Below are 18,382 nucleotides of genomic sequence, written 5' to 3'. Positions count from 1 at the left end.
ACCCAGGGTGATCTCTGCCCTCCACAGGGGTGTCTCCTGCACGCTCTGTGTGCCAAGAGCCTGACCCCTCTCTCTGAGGCCCAGAACCTCCAGCTCCTCACCCAGCACAGACAAGGAGCCAGGAACCTGCTGGGGGAAAGGGCAGGGAACAGCGAAACTGTGGTAGAAAAGTCTTTTATTCTATTGGCTGGGCCTCATGTGGCCTGGCCTGGGCCGGGGCCCAAAAATAGCTGAGCAGCGCCCCTCCCGCTCCCCCCTCCCACCTATTCCGGCTTCTCTTTGTCCGGCTTCTGTTCCTCCTCTAGCGCCAGGGTTCGCTCTCGCTCCTTCACCAGCTGGACACCACAGTAGGTGACAAATAGAACGGCCAATGTGGTCTGGGGAAACCCTGTACAGGGAAGAGGTCATTGATGGCTGGGAGTGACACCCCCCTCAGTGACTCTTCTCTTCCCACTTGACTGGCCCTCCCGGCTGAGTCTCTGGGGAATTGGGGTGGGGTGGGGCATTTCGGAAGGTCACAGTCCTCAAGATGGATGCCTGGTATATTCTGTGTCCCCACCCTCCTGTCCCTTACCTGTGAGTAGCAGGCGTCGGGCGACCAGCTCTGTGAACTCAAGGCTGTTCAGGCTCACAAGGTTGTACATAATGATAGCCCAGAAGTTCATGGCCCCAAAGACGGCCCGGACCCTCCGGGACATCTGCTCCGACAGAGAGGCCTGCCCAGTTCAGGAAAGTATTAGCAGTGCAGCAAGAGGCCCCGGGGAAAGAGGACGTGGTCGGTCACAGGCCTTGCCCACATGGCCACGCAGGTCCTGGGGTTATGCCTGTCTCTGAGAGTCCCAGGTCAGCTCTCTCTCATTGTTAAAGATGGGGAAACTGAGGTCTGGAGAGAGGGCAGGGCCTGACCAACACAGCTAAGCCTGGGTGTCCCACACCCCACAGAAGGTCGGGATGGCCAGATATCCACAGGGTGAGCCATTGTTCTGACACCCAGGAGGGTGGTGGTGAGAAAGTTCAGGACTGGGGGCCAAGTGTGGCTGGAAGCCTCCAGAGAGCAGCAGTGCCACCCCCTCCAGTGACCCAGCCACCCCTAGCCCTAGATCTTCCCTGCTCACCTCAATTCGTGCTAGGGGCCCCCACTCTGCCAGCTTCTGTACCCAGAGCTCAAAGTTGAGGCCAAAGCAGTTAAGGATTGACCACAGGTAGACAATATCACAAGGCCCAAGCCACAGAGTGGTGACGGCAAATGTGGCCACTGTGGCCACCAGCTCTGGGATCACCGCGGAGTGCTCCCCACCAATGTGGTCATACACGTACCTGTGGGAAAGGCAGGAGAAGGGACCGGTGGCAGTGTGGGAAAGGGCAGGTAGGAAATGGGCAAAAGATACACAACAGGGGCAGCCCCCCTCAACTCTGTCATCCGGGCTTGTTCAACGTTCCTGACCTCAGGAGGCTGCTCTTCCTCTACCCAACTGCAAACTGTGGAGGCTCAGCCTGGAGCTCTGTATCTTCTCTAGCTGTGTTCATTCAATTCCCAGGTGATCTGATCCAGACCCAGACTTTGAAAACTCTCTGTGCTGATAAGCCCCAAATCTGTGTCTTTAGTCCAGCCCCTCTCCCGACTCATATATCCAACTGTTACCAGATGTCTCACGTGAATGACTGATTCCCCCATCCCTGCCCAAACCCACTTCATCCCCATCTCAGTTAATGGATACTACCATCCATTCAGTTGTAGGCCAGAAGCCTTAGCGCCATCTTGGATTCTCAATTCCCCTGTCCACCCACATCCAATCTAGCAAATCCCGTGGGCTCCACTCGGTGCTGACCACTGCTCATTACCTCCACTACCACCATCCTAGCCCAGGCAATCCTCTCCTCGCACCGAGATTATTACAAGTCCCTTAAGCCATCTCCCTGCCTCTGCCTTTGCCCCCTACCTTCTGTTCTCCACAGCAGCTACAGTGTTTCCCCGAAAATAAGACCTAGCCGGACAATCAGCTCTAATGCATCTTTTGGGACAAAAATGAATATAAGGGGCGGTTGGGTGGCTCACTTGGTTAGAGCACGAGCTCTGGGCAACAGGGCTGCCGGTTCGATTCCCACATGGGCCAGTGGGCTCTCAACCACAAGGTTGCCGGTTCAACTCCTCGACTCCCGCAAGGGATGGTGGGCTGTGCCCCCTGCAACTAACAGTGGCCACTGGACCTGGAGCTGAGCTGCGCCCTCCACAACTAAGACTGAAAGGACAATAACTTGACTTGGAAAAAAGTCCTGGAAGTACACACTGTTCCCCAATAAAGTCCTGTTCCCCTTCCCCAATAAAATCTGAAAAAAATATTAATATAAGACCAAGTCTTATATGATATTATATATTATATGATACTATATGAGATGATATATTTTATATGATATAATTATATATATAACAAATATATATATATAATTATATATAAATATAAATATATATATATATAAATATATATAATAATATCATATACATTATATGATATTATATAAGACCTGGTCTTATTACAGTAAAATAAGACCAGGTCTTATATTAATTTTTGCTCCAAAAGGCGCATTAGAGCTGATTGTCCGGCTAGGTCTTATTTTCGGGGAAACATGGTAGTGGCATCTTTTAAGAGTGTAACTTGGATCACATCATTTCCACAGTCAAACCCTCCCCCAATATCTCCCTGTTACGATTAGAATAAACACAACTTCCTCACTATGGCCGGAAGATCCCCTCTTGTCTGGTTTCTGCCTGTCTCCCTGACCTCGTCCCCCACCATTCTTACCCTCATTCACTGTGCTCTGGCCTGATTGGCCGTTCAGTCCCTGAGACACACAGAACTGGTTCCTGCCTCAAAGCCTTTGTACTTGTTCCCTCTAGCTCGCATTCTCTTCCCCACATCCCCTTATCACTCAAGTCTCCAGCCCAAACCTCATCTCACAGGGCTGCCCAGATGCCAACTAAAGAAGCTTCAATCCTGTGGCCAGCCCCTATCCTATTGTACTCTTTTATTTTTTTTCATAACGCTTACCACTCTCTAAAATTATCTTATTTATGTGTTTGTTTACCTGTTTATGGTCTGTTTCTCCCCACTAGACTGTAAGCTCCATGAGTTCAGGGTCTTTGCCATGTTCACTGCTGTTTCCCCAGTGCCTAGAACAGTGCCTGGCACATAGTAGGTGCTTAATAAATATTTGTTAAATAAATTCAGTAGAAGATCCATTGAGTCACGTCCTTGACGTCCTCCTTTCCAGTGGTTTCTTCTCCACTCCACCTTCGCCACACACTCCCTTGGCCACACCCCAACTTTGTCACCACTTGAAATTTCATTCATTCCTAGTTTCTATTCTTCACCCAGCCCCTCCTGACCTGGTCCCCCAGCTCCAGTTCTCCAATTTCCTTGACACCCACACCCACCCTTCTTCATCTTATGACCCCTCCTCTCCTTGCCACCCCCCTTAACAGGTTTATATTCAGTGAGTCATTATAAATAATCTAACACCCTTTATTCCTTCCTTTTTCCTTCTTACCCACCTGGGAGAGCCCAACCAACCACTTTCTCCTCACCTGCACCCAAGGAGCTAAGCGCTGATGGGTAAAATCTCACACCTTCACCTACTAGAGTCCATAAATCCATTACCTCCAATCCCACTTGGGCTCTCAATGCCAAGTTTCCTCTGGTCAGCTTCTCCCATGCTCTGTAGTGGCTACTCTACCCTTATCTCCCCTTGCCAAGTATGAGTGGGTGTGAGGGGGATCCAGGCAGGAGGGGGGAGGCTACATAGATGCCACCTCCCTCCATGCCCCCAACCCTGCATCTCTCAGCCTCCTCTTTTGCGGAGAACACCGAGGCCTTCAGGTGAAATCCCTCACCCTCCACCCTAACCTGCCATCCTCACACTGGCTTCTCATCCCCCTCCCCATCCCGAAGCCAGGCCTCCCTGTCCCCCTCTCCTCCTCCCTCCTTGGGGACCGCACTCCGTCAATCAACCCTCTATCCTGCACCACCAACTTCTTCCTCTCTAGAGAATAATTGCCCTCAGAACCCAAGCATGTTCCACTATTCCCTGTCTGTAAAACGCCCCACGATTTCTTCAGCCACGCCTCTGCCTTCCCCTTCAGTACCAGGCTTCCTCCAGTTTCCACACAGGAATTCCCTCACTGTTCCTCAGTTTTCTCCCACTCCTCACCTGCCCCTGCCTCGCAGTGAAAGGCTGAACACCTCCACTCCACCAACCCTACGCTCAGTTTCTAGCTTCCTGGATCCCAGCAGCATCTGACCCCGTTGCCTGGATGGTCTTCTCTTAGCTCCAGGATGTCACAGAGCCTTGACTTTTCTCCTGCTCCTGTGACCACTCGTTTCAGTCCTTTCTGCCGGCTCTTACTCCTCCCCGCAACCATAGCTCCTCCAGGCCCAATCTTCGCTATCCTTTCTCTTCTCTCCTTACTCTATCTGTCTCCCTGGGACTCAGCTATTCCCACGGCCTAAAGACCACCCACACCCACAGTGCTCCAGGCTTCTCTGAACCCCAGACCCTCGGACCCAACGACCTCCCTGAACCTCCACAAGGGTGTCTCCCAGATTCCAACCAGACATTTTTTCAAATGAAACCCCTTTCTGGACACCTTCCCTCCATCCTCCCAGGCTGTAGCTAGGAATCTGGGAGTCACCTCCCTTTCCTTCCTGATACCCCCAATCCATGGCCAAGTCCTGTCCAGGCTGCCTGCTCTGTGTCTCTACTCTGACTAAAATTTCTCTCACTTCCAGGCCCCCATCCAAGTCCAAACCTACATGTCTTTCACCTAGACCTCTGCAACGACCTCCTCACTGCACTCCTTGCTTCCTCTGCCCCAGTAACGATCTTTTAAAACGCGGGCCAATCTCTGCACTGCCCAGCTCAGACACCTGGCAATATGGCTGTGACCATCTCCCCACCTCACCCCAACTCACTTGCAAAGCCAGTCATTGATGCCCCGGTCAAAGTGCCTGTGGGAGGAGGGCAGATGGGTGTGAATCAGGCGGGAACAGGGCTCCCGCGCATGGTGGGGAAGAGGCTGAGGGGAGGCGGGGATCCCAGGGTCGTGTCCTCCGCCTCCCCACCCCCACTCACGTTTCCGCAAAGACGTAGAGCGCTGTGATGCACTTGGGAGGCTGGGGTGGGTCCAAGTGGTCGAGGCGTGCCACGGTGTTGACGACGCCAAAGAGAACCGCTGCTTTCACCCAGTCATACACCAGGTTGGAGTAGGCTAGGCCAGCTGGGGACAGCTTGTTGTCATTGCCTGGGGGGTGTTGCGCTGGCCTCCCCTCCCCAGACCTCCAATCTGGGGGAGGCGCTGAGCCTGGCCCTCCCCTTCTCACAATCTGCCCAGGTCCTGGGGGAGGTCCTTGAGCCTGGACCGCCCCCACAGAGATCCCGCCCCCATTTCCTAGGCCCTGGCCACTCCTGGAAGACCCAGCCGGTTGTGGAGAGCAGCCCATGGCCCCAGTGAAGTGGGGAGGGCTCTATCCAACATGGCTCAGGCCTCACAGGACAAGTTCCACGCCTTTCAAAGACTAAGTCCAACTCCCGCCCCCTTGGATAGGTTCTGTGTCACCTCGGGCTGTCAGCGCCCCCAGCCATGAAGACTTGGGGACATAGAAAGTCTGTCTTTCTGGGGGGTGGGGTGGCCCAGTCCCTGTCCCTTCTTTAGGCCCCACACGCTCACCGAGGGCGCTGTCTGGGAGGCGGCTGGCGAACTTGAGGTCATTGGGAATGGTGAGGATATAGAAGAAGTGAAAGAAGACGTCCACGGCCACGATGCTCACCACGCTGAGGCCCGCCTGCGCCCGGATGTTCCACAGCTCACCCTCTCGTCGCACCGGCTCCACCTGGCTCACCTGGTGGGTACCAAGTGTCTGAGGGTGAGGCGAGCTCTGCCAGAGGGGCTCTATCTGAATGGCGACTCACCCACTGCCTGGGGATCTGAGGGTGAGGGGAGACTGGTTGCATGTGGCAGCCCTGCCTGAGGGGGGAAACACAAGCCACTCTGGTGTCTGAGGAGGGTTCACAGCCTGCCAGGTGAGACTGCTACAAAAGTGCCTGTTACAAACCTGTTCTGGATGGGAGAGAACAGGCCGCCAGCTCACCAGATGCCCCTTGTCTCTGGGAAATCCACCAGCCTCCCACAGGTGCCTATCTTGCGGCCCCATTCGAGCAGGAGGAGAGTCCTGTCTGAGGGAGGAGACGCATCTCCGTCCTGTGATCCCTGTCTGAGGGGGGAAATGTCCTGGGGTCTGAGGAAGGGAATCATGACTTCATCCAGGGGTCGTGCCTGAGGATGGGGACACGGCCTGCCCTGGGAGTCCTATCAGAGACAGCAGCCCCTGTCTGAAGAGGGAAAGCCAGCCTTGCTCTGGGAGCCCACAGGTTGTCTCCTCACCTGGGCGTGGAAGCGATCAAAGGTCATGATGGGCCCGAAGAAGAAGAAAGGCAGGTAGAAGTTGTACTTGAGCAGGTCAACTAGGGAGTAGCGGCGGTCGGGGTGGGCACAGTTTTCCAGTGCAAAGCTGGTGCAACGCAGCACCGTGAAACCGCTGCCCCCTTGAAACAGCACCTCTTGAAGATCAAAAGTGCCTGTTACAAACCCGTTCTGGATGGGAGAGAACAGGCCACCGGCTCATCAGGTGCAACCTTGTGTCTGGGAAATCCCCCAGCCTCCCACAGGGGCCCTTCATCTCTTCCAGAGCCAGTCAACATTGGCCATTCAGGGCAAATGCGTGTTAAGTGCTGGGATAGAGCAGAGAATGAGCTGGACGTGACCCTGCTGTGATGCAGGTGGCCACCTTGTGGGCAAGGCCTAGTCCATGGTCAAAGGCTTGGAGATAGCTAGGGAAGTGAAGGAAATGCTTGGAGAGACTTGGGAGGTAAGGGCTTTGGATGGGATGAGAGGTTTGGAGTCCTCTCCCTGCACCCTCCACCCTCCACCCTTACCCCTCCCCAGTGCACACCTGCCAGGAGATTAGAGGGTCCAGCTTGAAGGAGGCAAGGCTGGCCATGCCGAGGCCGAGACAGAGCCAGGGCTGACCCAAGAGTGAGGCCACGTAGAGGCTGACACAGTGGCCGAGCAGCAGCAGCAGGTACCACGGGCCCATCGTGCCCATGACGGCCAGGGCCCCGTACACAGCATACATCCAGGAGCGGAGCTGTGGACAAGGAGAAAGCCTCGGTTAGCTATCCACCCACACAGAGGTGGGACCCCGGCATGGATTCCCCGCAACCCCTGTAGCCGAGGAAGAACTGGCCAGGAAGGCTGGGGTGTCTCAGGTCATGCTCACCTGGGGGGCCACCATCGTGCAGAGTTTAGCAAACAGCACGTGTCCGGAGAGGGCGAAGATGATGACATTGCGGAAGGAGGTGAACCACATCACCCACTCGAAGTCAGCCACATCCTGGGGCAGGCCCAGGAGGTTAAGGTGGGCGGGGGCAGGTGGGCCGGCACTTGGGCTGCTCAGAGTGCCGGCACCATTCCAGCCCCCATAGTCTTCTTATGCATTAGAGGCGAGCCATGGCTGGGGGGCCCTGCCTCCCCCTCTGAGGGAAGTAGCAGGGAGGGAGATAGGAATGAGGGGCTCCGTGTGGGCTGCCCTGCCCCTCCAAGCTCCCCCTCTACTCAGCACATTGCCTGACATTCCACCATTACTGCACTATTCCCAGGAAAGCATGGTGTTGGTGGCCCCTGCTAAGACACGTCTCGATTTATTTACTAAACGAGCAGGGTCTGGGACAAGGTCCAGGAGGACACACAGGATGGGCCAGTAAAGAAACTGAAGGTGCTAAAGCTCAAGCCTGAGACCCTCCCTATCGTGAGCCCTCTGTTACAGGAACATCTGGAATAGGGGAGAGTCGGGAAGGGCTTTGGTTTGGAGAGATATGCCAGGGGTCGTGTACCCTAGTCAGGGACCCCTGGAGGACCTACCATCTTCCGACCAATGTATTCCCAGCCGGGTTGCACAGACTCCCGGAAGGCCTTCCTGTGGACCCCATCTGAGGACAGAGTGTGGCCTCAGGGGGAGGGGCCCCTTCACACCCCCATGCTGCCCCTAGATGAGGCTGACCCCCACCCTGGGTCTCTCTCTCCCTCTGCCACTCTCTGGGTCTCACTGTGTGTCTGGGGCCAGTCCTCCCTAAGTGTCTGAGTGTTTCTCTCTTCTCTCTGTGGCTCTGCATCTGTGCCTCCCTTTGACACCTGGCTCAGCCCAGGCCCTGGGCCTGAGCTGGGTCTGCAGCCTCTAAGTTTCTGGCCTTGCTTGTTGGTTAACCCTGAGGCCCCTAGGAGAAGAAGGGTCCCACCCCCCTGCCCAGGGGCCCAGCTGTTACCTTGTGAAGCCTCAAGGAGGCCCCGGCCAGCATAGGCCAGGGCCCCACTCAGCACCAAGGAGTATAGGCCCAGCTCCGCCGTGGGCAACGCTGTCTTGATGCCCATAGCCTGGATGGGGCTGGGGAAAACACATTGGGTGAGGGCACTGCTGACTCCCAGTTCTGCCTAGTCCCACCTCATGGTCTCCCACTGAGGTAGTGAGGACCCCATTCTTGAGACTGCCCCTGTTGCCCCTTTGGGGTCTCATGTCATCATTCTCCCTTCATCCCCAACTCCTCCCAGGCCCCCCAACATCTGGCCCCATCCTAACTGCTGCTCTAGCTCCCACCTTTCCCACTGAAGCTCTTGAAAGCTTAATCTCTACTCTTAGCCCAGCTTTCCTCACCTTCATTTACTCCTCATACCCTGCGGGTAGACTGGTCCCCACCCCCTGCTTAAATTGCTCCTGCCAGGACCTCAGATGCCCTTCATGTGGAGAAACCCCATCTGTATCACCTCAATCACATTTCTGGCCTTCAGGGTCCCCATCCCCCTCAGTAAGCCTCCCTCAGCTCCTGACAAAGCCCCACCCCTCCCTGACCCCTTTCTCTAATTCCCACACCCTTCTGAGCCACTTTACTTTCCATGACCTCCCCAGGTCCGGCCCACAGCACCAAGCTTCCATCCCTCTCACTCAGCCTCCAGCCTTACACTGACCCCCATCGCCCCAACCGGCCCCAGTACCCCAGCCTGCCACGTTCCTGGTCCCTGCCTGTGTCCGCGGCCACACCGCCCCACTCACTCAGCGCTCTGTATATTCAGCCCTGGATGCTGGCTGGAGGCTGTGCTATTTGAAGAGGTGCCTTGGGGTAGCGGGAGTGGGGCCAGGAGGGCACCAGGGAGGGTGCTGGCTGCTGTCCAAGGTGCTGACCGGTATCAGGCTCAGGGCGAGCCTAGCCACTCCCTCCTACCGGGCCTAGCTCAGCCCCAGGAGTTCTGCTGGGCTATCCCTGCGACCTCAGCTAGCACCTATTCCCTTCCCATCTAGCTCTAGCCTGGCCTTGGACTTTCCCAAGGGTCCCATGGGTAACAGACCCAGGACCCAAATTAAAGGGAGGGACACGTCTCGACTCCCTCTCAGGCTGGGCTGAGCCAAGAGGTAGGTAGTTGGCATGGTTCTGTCTCCCACCCTAGATCTTCTCCCAAATCTCCCTCACCAACTCTGAAAACAGCTATCCTGGGCCCCCCCAGTCAGCATTCTCCTTATTACATAGATGGAGGGGTCATGGACCAGAGAGGGGCAGGGACCTGTCAAGGTCACACAGTGAAACCGGGACAGGATCGAGTGTTCTCAGTGAGCCTTGCTGGAGTCGCAGATACGAGAAGATCGTCCACTGCCCCGACAACACCAGGGGGCTGCCGGGCCTGACATTTGCACGGCCAGCCTGAGGGCTGAGGCACCTCCTCATTGGTGAGGTGGGGGTAGGGAGGCCCCGAGGATCAGGTTAATGGAGCAGGAGCTTGAAACCGGAGCACGGTGAAGAGCCCGCGAAATAGCTTTGTCAGCTGCCTCCCACTCGCCACTTTCCAATTTTAGCTCCCCATGGCCGGTGCGGGGTGTCCCCAGTGAGGCCTCTGTGAGCAGGGCTAGGGCCGGCCCCCAGCCTGGGACCTCTCTCAACAGACCCCCGGACCTGGGCCAGCTTGCGGACACAGGGGTTCCCCCTACCCCCTGGTCCTGCCTGCCTCAGATACACCTGGGGTAAAAGTCTGCTTTGGGGCCTGAGGTCTGGGACAAGGGGCCTGGGACAGGCTCTGAAGGTCTCAAGGACCCCAGAGTGGCTGCATCCCCAGCTGGCACTGACCTTGAGGAGGCTGTGAGGGACCCTGGCACACTGCCCACCTCGGGGCTCCTGGGTCCTGCGTCCGACCGTGTGTCCGTCCGACCAGCTGGGTTCTGGGGCCACGGTGGGGTGTGTCCAGCCCTGGGGTCCCCACCCCCTCGAGGCTAGAGCGGTGAGTGGTGACAGCAGGAGAAGGGGGAGGAGGAGGGCAGGGAGGAGGTGGCCTTCCTGGAGTGGAGCTGAGCAGAGTGGAGCGGAGCTGAGTGCTGCAGAGCTGCTGGCCACAGGGAGCTGCAGGGAGGATCCTGGAGAAGGGGTGGGGTAGGGTGCAGGAAGGGGTGGCCAGTGGCCGGACAGGGACACCTGGGCCTCACTCCAACCTGCCTCCCCTGGTCCATAGAGCCTGTGTCTCCCTTTCACTGCTAGCCAGGACTCCCCTCTTCCAGGAAGCCTTCCAGGTGGTCCCTGCTGGTCTCCCTAGGCTTGTGAGTCCTGCCCCTGCCACACACACACACACACACACACTCACACACACACACACTCAGCTCCATCGACTCCATCCTGCAGCTTTACGTGTGAACTCCCGAGGGCTATCCCAGGGCAGACCATCTAGCCCCCTGCCATTTCATCAGTGCCTAGAGAAGGGCTGGCTTGCCTAGTGGGCTTGGAACTGGCATGAGACATGTGGCTGAGGGGGCTCACATATTCCAGCCTTCTCCCCTGGGGTGCTGCCCAGGTGAAGTGGTGCTAGCAGCATTACGTGGCCAGGTTTGAGTAGGTACTTGGAATGGCATCCTCTCAACGGCCGGGTGGAAGCAGAGAGCAGTGTCCCTAACCAACTGGGACTCCTCTGGGGGAGGGGGGAGGGTGGGGACCAGGGCCCTCACTCGGGGAAGGGGCAGCCAAGGCCTTAGCCCAGCCTATCTGATGGGACGGGTATCCTGAAGCCACCTCTGAGAGGAGAGGAACCTCTGAGAGTCCCCTTTGGGATTGGGGGGGACTGTTCACTCTGTGGGGGGAGCCAGGGCCTGGGGTCTGGGGTTACAAGGAGCTGTGTGACTAACAGTTGATCCCAGCCTGAGTCATAGGCTCAGGTATAACTGGGGGAAGAAGGGGCTGCTCCCCGACCCCCAGCAGGGGCACCTCCAGGGCCTGAGCAAGGCCTGGGGATGGGAGAGAGACCCCTACCCTCCCACAATGCCTTCGGATGATGAGCTCCCTCCCAAGCATGCAGACACGCTGGCCCAGAGGACGAAGCAAGGAGACCCCAGCACACACGCCCCACAGAATGGCGGAGGCCTGCGTCGCTGGTTCCTGACCCTGAGAAGCATGAACAGTGATTATTGCCCAGTGCAGGGGCTGGGTGAGGGTTGCAGTCGGGATCGTGGGCACTGGAGGAGGCCAGCATCAGGGAGCAGTGCCCGTGGGAGTTAAGGGGGGCTTCCTAGACTGGGGTGGGGGGGACACCTGAGCAGAGTGCTGAGGTAGTCAAGGGTTGTTTGAAGAGGAGTAAGTTAATCCCAGTAGCCAGGCATGGCTCTCAAGCTGGACATGAATGAACTCTTTAATTTCACCACAACCTGGAGGGAAGGTGTTACCATTATCCCCAGTTGATAGAAAAGGAAACTGATGGCCCAGGAGGTTAAGTAGTGGGGTCAGCTGATGGCCCTGCAGGGCTGAGAACCCAGCTCACCCACACCGGGTGCTGGCTGCGACCAGCCTGGGCCGGCCATCCAGCTGGTGCCCTCACGAGGCTCACAAAGAATGGCTCAGGGAACCCCACAGTGTGGTCTGGCTCCATAGTGCAGAGCATAGGTCAAGCCAGCTCACTTGAACCTGAGCTGCACCTTGCTCGTGTGACCGCTTCTCTGCGCCTCAGCCCCTCACCTCTCAATGGGCAGACTGCGGCCCAGTATTGGGTTCTTGCGGGGCTTGGCAACTCACTCCATAACAAGGGCTCAGCTCACTGATTTGCTCCTAAAGAGAGGCTGCTAAAGAGGCAGGAACCCCCTCATTCCAGAGACCCAGAGAGGCAGGACTCACACAGCAGGACATGTTCACTGGGTGACCCCTTCACCGTGGTGTCTGTAGGGACCCTGGATGGCAGGAGGGGTGGAGGGCTAGGGAGGTCCCTTCGCCCTGGGGCTGGATGACAGAGGGCAACTCCACCCTGTGTGACGGGTGGTGGGTGGAGTGCCTGTTGTGGCCAGCCCACAAAACGAGGGGCAGGAAGCTGACTGCGGTAAGACCAGCACAAGAACCTGGGATCTCTACCCAAATGCCGCAAGAGCTACCGGGAAAGATATGGTGGGCAGATATCCTTTTCATCTCTTAGTTTAATTTTTATTTTTGTTGTTCAAAATAAAAATGTGGGGAAAGTATCCTATGTTTGTGTGCATATAATTGTGTTTTGTGTTGGCTGTGTGTGTGGGGGGGTTGTGTTGTACGTTGCCTATGGCACGTGATGTGTGTGTGTATATGTGTGTCATGTGTGTACTGTGTATCTATGTAACGGGCAGGGACTACAGGAGAGGTGGCGTGTGGAGAGCTGCTGGGCAGGCAGAGGCTTCCTTGTGGGGTGGCAGTGGGTGGCTGGGAAAGGAGAGTCTTGCTCTAGACACTGGATGTGGGGACGCAGAGGAGGGGCAGTAGAATGTGTTTGGGGCTTGAATCAGCCTGAGCCAGGCTGCAGCCATATCCAGCTCAGCTGTGGTGCCCCAGAGGCCCCAACGGGTGCAGTGGCCAAGCCACACCCACGGCTCAACCAGGTCTCACCTGTCAGTGTGGGAACCTGAGCTCCCAGGCCCCAGGCACCTGCCTGGGGTACAGCCAGGGAGAGTGAGTCCTCACGTGAGGCCTCTTTGATTGTCCTGGCCCCTCCCCCGCCTCTTGTGGCTGTGGGCGGGGTGTTCTCATCTGTGAAAAGCAAGTCCAGCCCACCTGCTGCCCAGTTGCCTGAAGGCTGGGGAGGTCATCCTTAGGGTCTCAGGGACAGACGGTGCTGCTCGGGAGGGGCTGTGGGCACTAACCTGGACAGACCAGGCTGCTCCACTCCCCACCTGGCCCACCTGAGTTAGAGCCGTCAGGACCCTGTCCTTGGACCCTTTGACAACCCCTCCTTCCCTTAAAAATCCTGCTCCCAGGCTCTCCAGGGCCTTCCCCTTCCACGCTCCCCCACTCACACCTCAGGGACATAGGACAGCCCCTCCCCTCCTAGATCTGGGCAATGAGCCTGGGAGCCGAAGCAGGGAAGGTGGGAGGCCCTGAAGTGCCACATTCTGTCTCCCCCTGATCCCCCGCTCCACTGTACCCTCTTGCTCCATTGTGACCCCGTTTCCCAGGCCTCCCTGACTGGACCAGGAACTCCCCAAGAGCAGCAGCAAGTTGGATTTAGCTGGAACCCCCACAAGCCCGAAGAGCTTGGCTGGCGTATGGTCAGCACTCACTGACCCTGATGGCCAGCCAGCTGAGTGGATGCTGGCCTGGGACTTCCTGGAGCTCAGGGACGTGTCTGCCTCACTCAGCACCCCATGCCTGAGGCAGAAGAGCTGTTCCATCAGTACTTGTTGAACTAATAGAGGTGATACTGGGGCTAACATTTATTGAGCGCCTACTGTGTGCCAGCTCCTGCTCCAGCACTTGACACTTTTTAAGTCAGTGGCTCCTGAAGAGGGATTCTGATGGGCGAATGGAGCAGACCTGGCTTAACTAAGCTGGGGTGCTGATGGCAGGTGCCAGCAGATGCAACAGGGACCCCGGCCCACAGCTCCACAGCAAAGCTCTCAAGGTTGCCCGTATAATCTGTAAATTGTAACCACTGTCTTTATACCCACCTCGGACCTAAGCAAAGACTGAATGCCCAGACTGCTCTCTGCAAGATGCCAGCTAATCAGTTTACCCCAAAAATGTACAAACTAGATTTACTATGCCTGACTGCACTTCCCCCCTTTCTCTTTTACATAAATTCTGTCTTTATCTCTGTGCACTGAAATCAATCTATTGGTACATGTCCCTTGTATAGAAGTAAACAACAAGTTACTAATCAGCTAAATGCCTTTGAGTTATTCTTTGACACCGATAGCAGCCCTGGAGGGAGGGTTCTATTATTGTCCCCATTTTACAGATGAAGACATGGAGGCTCAGGGGGGTTAAGTAACTTGCCCAGGGCCACACAGTTGGTAAGTGGGGAAAGAGATCTGCCCCAAGCATCCCCACCTGTTCAGACCCAGTGACTGGATGCCCCTTCCTCTCTCAGACCCAGCCCTGGGCCAGGAAAGGCAGCAAAACTACCCTTGAGTGGTCAGGATGTGAGTCATGCCATCTTGCCCTTCCCTGAGGTGACTGACCCCTGTGGCTCTGTCCATCCCTCAGGAAGGATGGCTAGTCCTATGCCTGCGTCGCCCTCCTAGGGACTCCACTGAGGGCCAGCGCCTGCACCCCCACACACTCAGATCACCCTCAGGGCTCCCCAGAGCCTGCAGGTGAGGGTGCCAACTACTCTGCCTGGTGTTCGAACTTTGCATCGGGCGCTCTCCTCTCTGTCACACCATCCCCTCCCAGCACAGGCCCTCTCACTGTCTCGCTCTGCCCGGACATTTCCCTGCACAAGAAATCGGAGAGAAGCTCTTCCTTCCCAGGGACCCTTCGGACCCCATCAGAACCATGCTTTGTCCCTACGGCCTGCACTACACTAGGCCAGTGTCATCGCATGCAGGCTGGGGGTTCCCTGCCTGGGGGTCCAGTGCACAGTCAGGGCCTGAGCACACGGAGTCTTAGGAGCCCCAGCTGGCTTCCCTGGGGAGGGGTGTTCTCACAACATGTGCACCCACACTTGTGAGTCAAGTCACTGCACCAGTGACACGAGGACTGGTCTTCATGTGTGGACGGTATGTGCACACACACATGCCCGTGTGTGCACAGGCGGGTAGGGGGGCTGAGTGTGGAGTGGGCACTGTCTGTGGGTAAGCGTGTGCACACGGAGGGTTGTGTGCTCCCGAGTCTGGGTATGTGTGCATCGGCATGTGTGTGTGGGCCTCGGTGTGCACAGGTGTGGCCAGGGTGTCTGCGGTGGGGACTGGGGACAGCCCTGCCAGCTCACCCCTGTGCTGGGGTGAGGGAAGTGCATGGTGACTGCTCCTGGGCTTGCTGGCTCAGCATCCTCCTGCCCAGAGCTCCAGCCCAGCCCCACCTCTGCCCTCTGCCACCAGCTGCAGCCTTTGGAAGCAAATGGAGGTGCCTCTCAGAGCAGCTGGCTGGGGGCGGAGCTGCCCAGCAGTGGGGTGGGCACACCTGCCCCGTTGACTCTGCTCAATTGGAGGACCTGGCTTTTGGAGTCAGGCGGGTCAGGGTTAAATGTTAGCATAGCTTCTTTCTGTCAGCCTCAGTCTCCTCATCTGTAAAACAAGGTGACAATCTGCTGGGTGACTAGAGGACTGGATGGGGGTCTGGTTCCCACTCACTCACTGGGAGCTGCGGCGATTATGAAAATAATCATTATTATTACAAGTCCGAGGGTCTGCGTCTAAGGAAGGGCCCTGAGGAGGGAGTGTGGTGCCCCCAAGTCTGGGAGGGTGGGGATGGCCACAGGTGCAGCTGTGGAGGGGCAGGGGGACGCCCTGGTGAGGGGGCAGGGTGGGGCTGGGTGGCCTGGGGGATGCTCCCAGCTGGGGCTCGAAGGCTCTGCCCTCCTGTACAAATGAAGCCGTGTGGGACCCCCAGCTGGGCCCTAGGACAAGGATAATGTCCCCGGGCACAGCATCGGCCCACAGTGGTTGTCCCACAGCCCTCGCTGACGCACTGCAGGCTGCTGAGCCTCCTCCCTGTCGCAGCCACGCCTGCCCGGGGCTCCTCCAGGGCTCCCGCTGGGCTTCTCCTGTGCCCTCCTGGCCTGACATGTTGACTCTGTCCCCCTTGGGTTGCCTCTTCCAGGAGAAGCATGCGGAGCTGGCTTCCGGGAGCAGGTGCAGTCCTCAGACAGAGCCTTGCCTTTTCAGGGCCGGAGGCTGCCCCGTCTGGCTAGGGTGACACAGGACCGCCATCCTAGTGCTTGTGTGCCTTCTGCTGCCGCAGGGCTTTCAGGAAGACCCCTTTCACCTGGCCCAGGGTCTCGTGGTACATACTGAAGTCCTCCTCCTTTCCCCGCAAGGCGCTGCCCAGGGCCGCCTTCAGCATCTCATTCTCCTCCACCTGGATGGCCAGCCTGGACCACATGGAGAGAGGGCTCAGTGCAGCCTGCGTGGGCATTCGCACACGTGTGTGTGTGTGTGTGTGTGTGTGTGTGCGCGCGCTCTCCAGGCTCAGGGTTCGCTCTCATCTGTCCCCTCCTCCCACAGACCCTTGGGGGAATACTGTGACATTCCTCTCTAGGCCCGCCCACAGCCCTGGGCCTGGCACCTGGTAGCTCCTCAAAATGTTGGCTGCCTCAGGGATGGCACTAATTTGTAAAGATTCCCCCTCCTTCCTTTCCCATCATTGCCTTTGACCTTGAAAAGCTTCACTTAGTGAGAAAAGTGGGTTCAGCCACCCATGGTTAATCAAACTTCTCTTGGACCTTTGGGCTCATCAGGGTCACGGCTGGGTCCCTCTGTCCCCTGATGGTCAGTCGTGACATTGCAGGCCCACAACCCAGGACCCAGCAGGACCAGCCTTTCGGGCAAACAGACGGCAAAGGGGAGGAGCATGATCCTGCTGCCTATCAAAGCACCTCCTCCCAGACACTGCCACAGGCAGGAAGATGGGGCAGGGAGCACCTGGTGGCCAGCTCCTCCATCTGGGATTCCATGGGCACGTTGGAGAGCTGGGTGAAAGACGGGTCCTTCCTCTTGCTCCCATTCGGGTTGTGCCTGGTGTTAGAGGCGGGCAGACCTGTGGGGCAGTAGCAGCCACTTTCTGTGATGAGACCATGGCCTTGTGTTAACACTCTCCTTTTCCTCCCCCAACTGCCCACTTCCTGCTTTTCCACTTGTTGAAATATTACACCTCCTTCCAGGTGCAGAGCAAGGGCTGCCTCCCTTTGGAAGCCCTCCCTGATGCCTGCTCTGCATTCCCCGGAACCCTGGCTTTGGCCTCTGATATAGCCCTGTGTGGGGGCAGAGCCCCAGAAAGTAGTTTCCAGGCTCTCAGCCTCACATAGAAAGGTGCTGGCTCAGGTAGTAAATGGCCATCAGCTGTGGCTGGTTGGCCGTCAGCTGTAACCAGTGAGCCATTGGCCACTAATATAACTGCTGTGGCTATGCTAGCAGAGAAAGAGAAAAATGGGGGCTAGCAAGAAGATGGTGGCTGGGCTGGCAAGCGCAGATTGCAGTTAGGATGGCTGGTTGCGGACAGTGTGGATCCAGCCTCCAGTGAGAGTATAGTGCCGCCAGCGAGAATATACTAGTATGACTCCCCTACCTATGGCTCCGCGGGTGTTCCTTTTTGGCCTCACCATGTCCTGCGTTCTTTTGAGGGGAGCGGGAGCAGAGACCCCGCAGGCCTCCCTGCACGACAAATGACGCAGCGAGCAGGGTCTCCCCGCACGACACCCTGACTTTGTACCAAGGTGGTTCCTCTCGTTACTTTCTCCATCTTTGTACTTTACAAGTTTCTGGAAGGTAGCTGGGCCTCAGTGAGGTCTGGCCTGCAGGTTGAGCCTGAGTCTTGGCTGTCACTTCATCTGATGGCCTTGTACCACTGGGCACCCCTCCCTTTAGTCTCTATCCCAGACATACTGTGGGGACAGAGCCAGGAGTACGGTTTCCAGGCTCTCGGCCTCACGTAGAAAGGTGCTGGCTCAGGTAGTAAATGGCCATCAACTGATTGGATGGCCATCAGCTGTGGCTAGTTGGCTGTCAGCTGTAACCAGTGAGCCATTGGCCACTAATATAACTGCCATGGCTACGCTAGCAGAAAATGGGGGCTAGCGAGAAGATGGTGGCTGAGCTAGCAAGCGTGGATTGCAGTTAGCACAGTGGAGTGTGGGTTGCAGATTGCAGAGAAGTGGACAGCAGGTTGCAGACAGTGTGGCTCCTGCTTCCTGTGTCTCCAACCCAGCCGCCAGCGAGACTATAGTGATATGACTCCCCTACCTATGGCTCCGTGGGTGTTCCTTTTGGCCTCACCATGTCCTGCGTTCTTATGTGGGGAGCGGGAGCAGAGACCCCGCCTGACGCCCTGCATGTCACATACATACAGGGGATCCAGGGTG

At 57.2% G+C, this 18,382-nt stretch overlaps 2 protein-coding genes across 12 annotated transcripts in view; both read right to left on the bottom strand.

Annotated features, from left to right (window-relative positions):
* Positions 1 to 158: 158 nt before the first annotated feature.
* HHATL (hedgehog acyltransferase like) lies at positions 159 to 10,489 on the bottom strand. 9 transcript variants are annotated; one of them, XM_074312557.2, is made up of 13 exons: positions 10,219 to 10,485; positions 8,374 to 8,492; positions 7,973 to 8,040; positions 7,332 to 7,445; positions 7,005 to 7,199; positions 6,437 to 6,646; positions 5,723 to 5,894; positions 5,128 to 5,272; positions 4,968 to 5,003; positions 3,085 to 3,198; positions 1,116 to 1,317; positions 575 to 716; positions 159 to 388 (listed from the first exon to the last, which is right to left on the bottom strand). In XM_074312557.2, exons 2-13 carry the CDS (start codon positions 8,477 to 8,479, stop codon positions 264 to 266), a joined length of 1,629 nt encoding a protein of 542 aa, XP_074168658.2. In that variant the 5' UTR covers positions 8,480 to 8,492; positions 10,219 to 10,485; the 3' UTR covers positions 159 to 263. The 9 variants fall into 9 exon arrangements, 8 of the variants coding, with proteins under 8 accessions (XP_074168658.2, XP_074168659.1, XP_074168660.1 ...); XM_074312558.2 differs by lacking the exon at positions 10,219 to 10,485 and adding an exon at positions 9,156 to 9,268; XM_074312559.2 differs by lacking the exon at positions 10,219 to 10,485 and adding an exon at positions 9,071 to 9,089.
* Positions 10,490 to 11,743: 1,254 nt separating this feature from the next.
* Positions 11,744 to 18,382, bottom strand: part of CCDC13 (coiled-coil domain containing 13) — a 49,941-nt gene continuing 43,302 nt past the window's right edge. Inside the window, exons 15-16 of one of the 3 annotated variants that reach the window (XM_074312554.2) lie at positions 16,947 to 17,085; positions 11,744 to 16,396 (exon numbers count right to left, since the gene is read on the bottom strand). In XM_074312554.2, coding sequence (XP_074168655.2) covers positions 16,237 to 16,396; positions 16,947 to 17,085 — 299 coding nt within the window. In that variant the 3' untranslated portion in view covers positions 11,744 to 16,236. The remainder of the gene's footprint in view (positions 16,397 to 16,946; positions 17,086 to 18,382) is intronic. The other 2 variants (XM_019727512.3, XM_074312555.2) reach the window with 2 other exon arrangements.

This window comes from Rhinolophus sinicus, chromosome 5 (assembly GCF_057876585.1).
Source record: "Rhinolophus sinicus isolate RSI-liver-muscle chromosome 5, RSI-T2T, whole genome shotgun sequence".
NCBI classification, from domain to species: Eukaryota; Metazoa; Chordata; class Mammalia; order Chiroptera; family Rhinolophidae; genus Rhinolophus; species Rhinolophus sinicus.
Note: the sequence above shows the minus strand (reverse complement) of the source record. Positions and strands in the feature narration are given on the sequence as shown.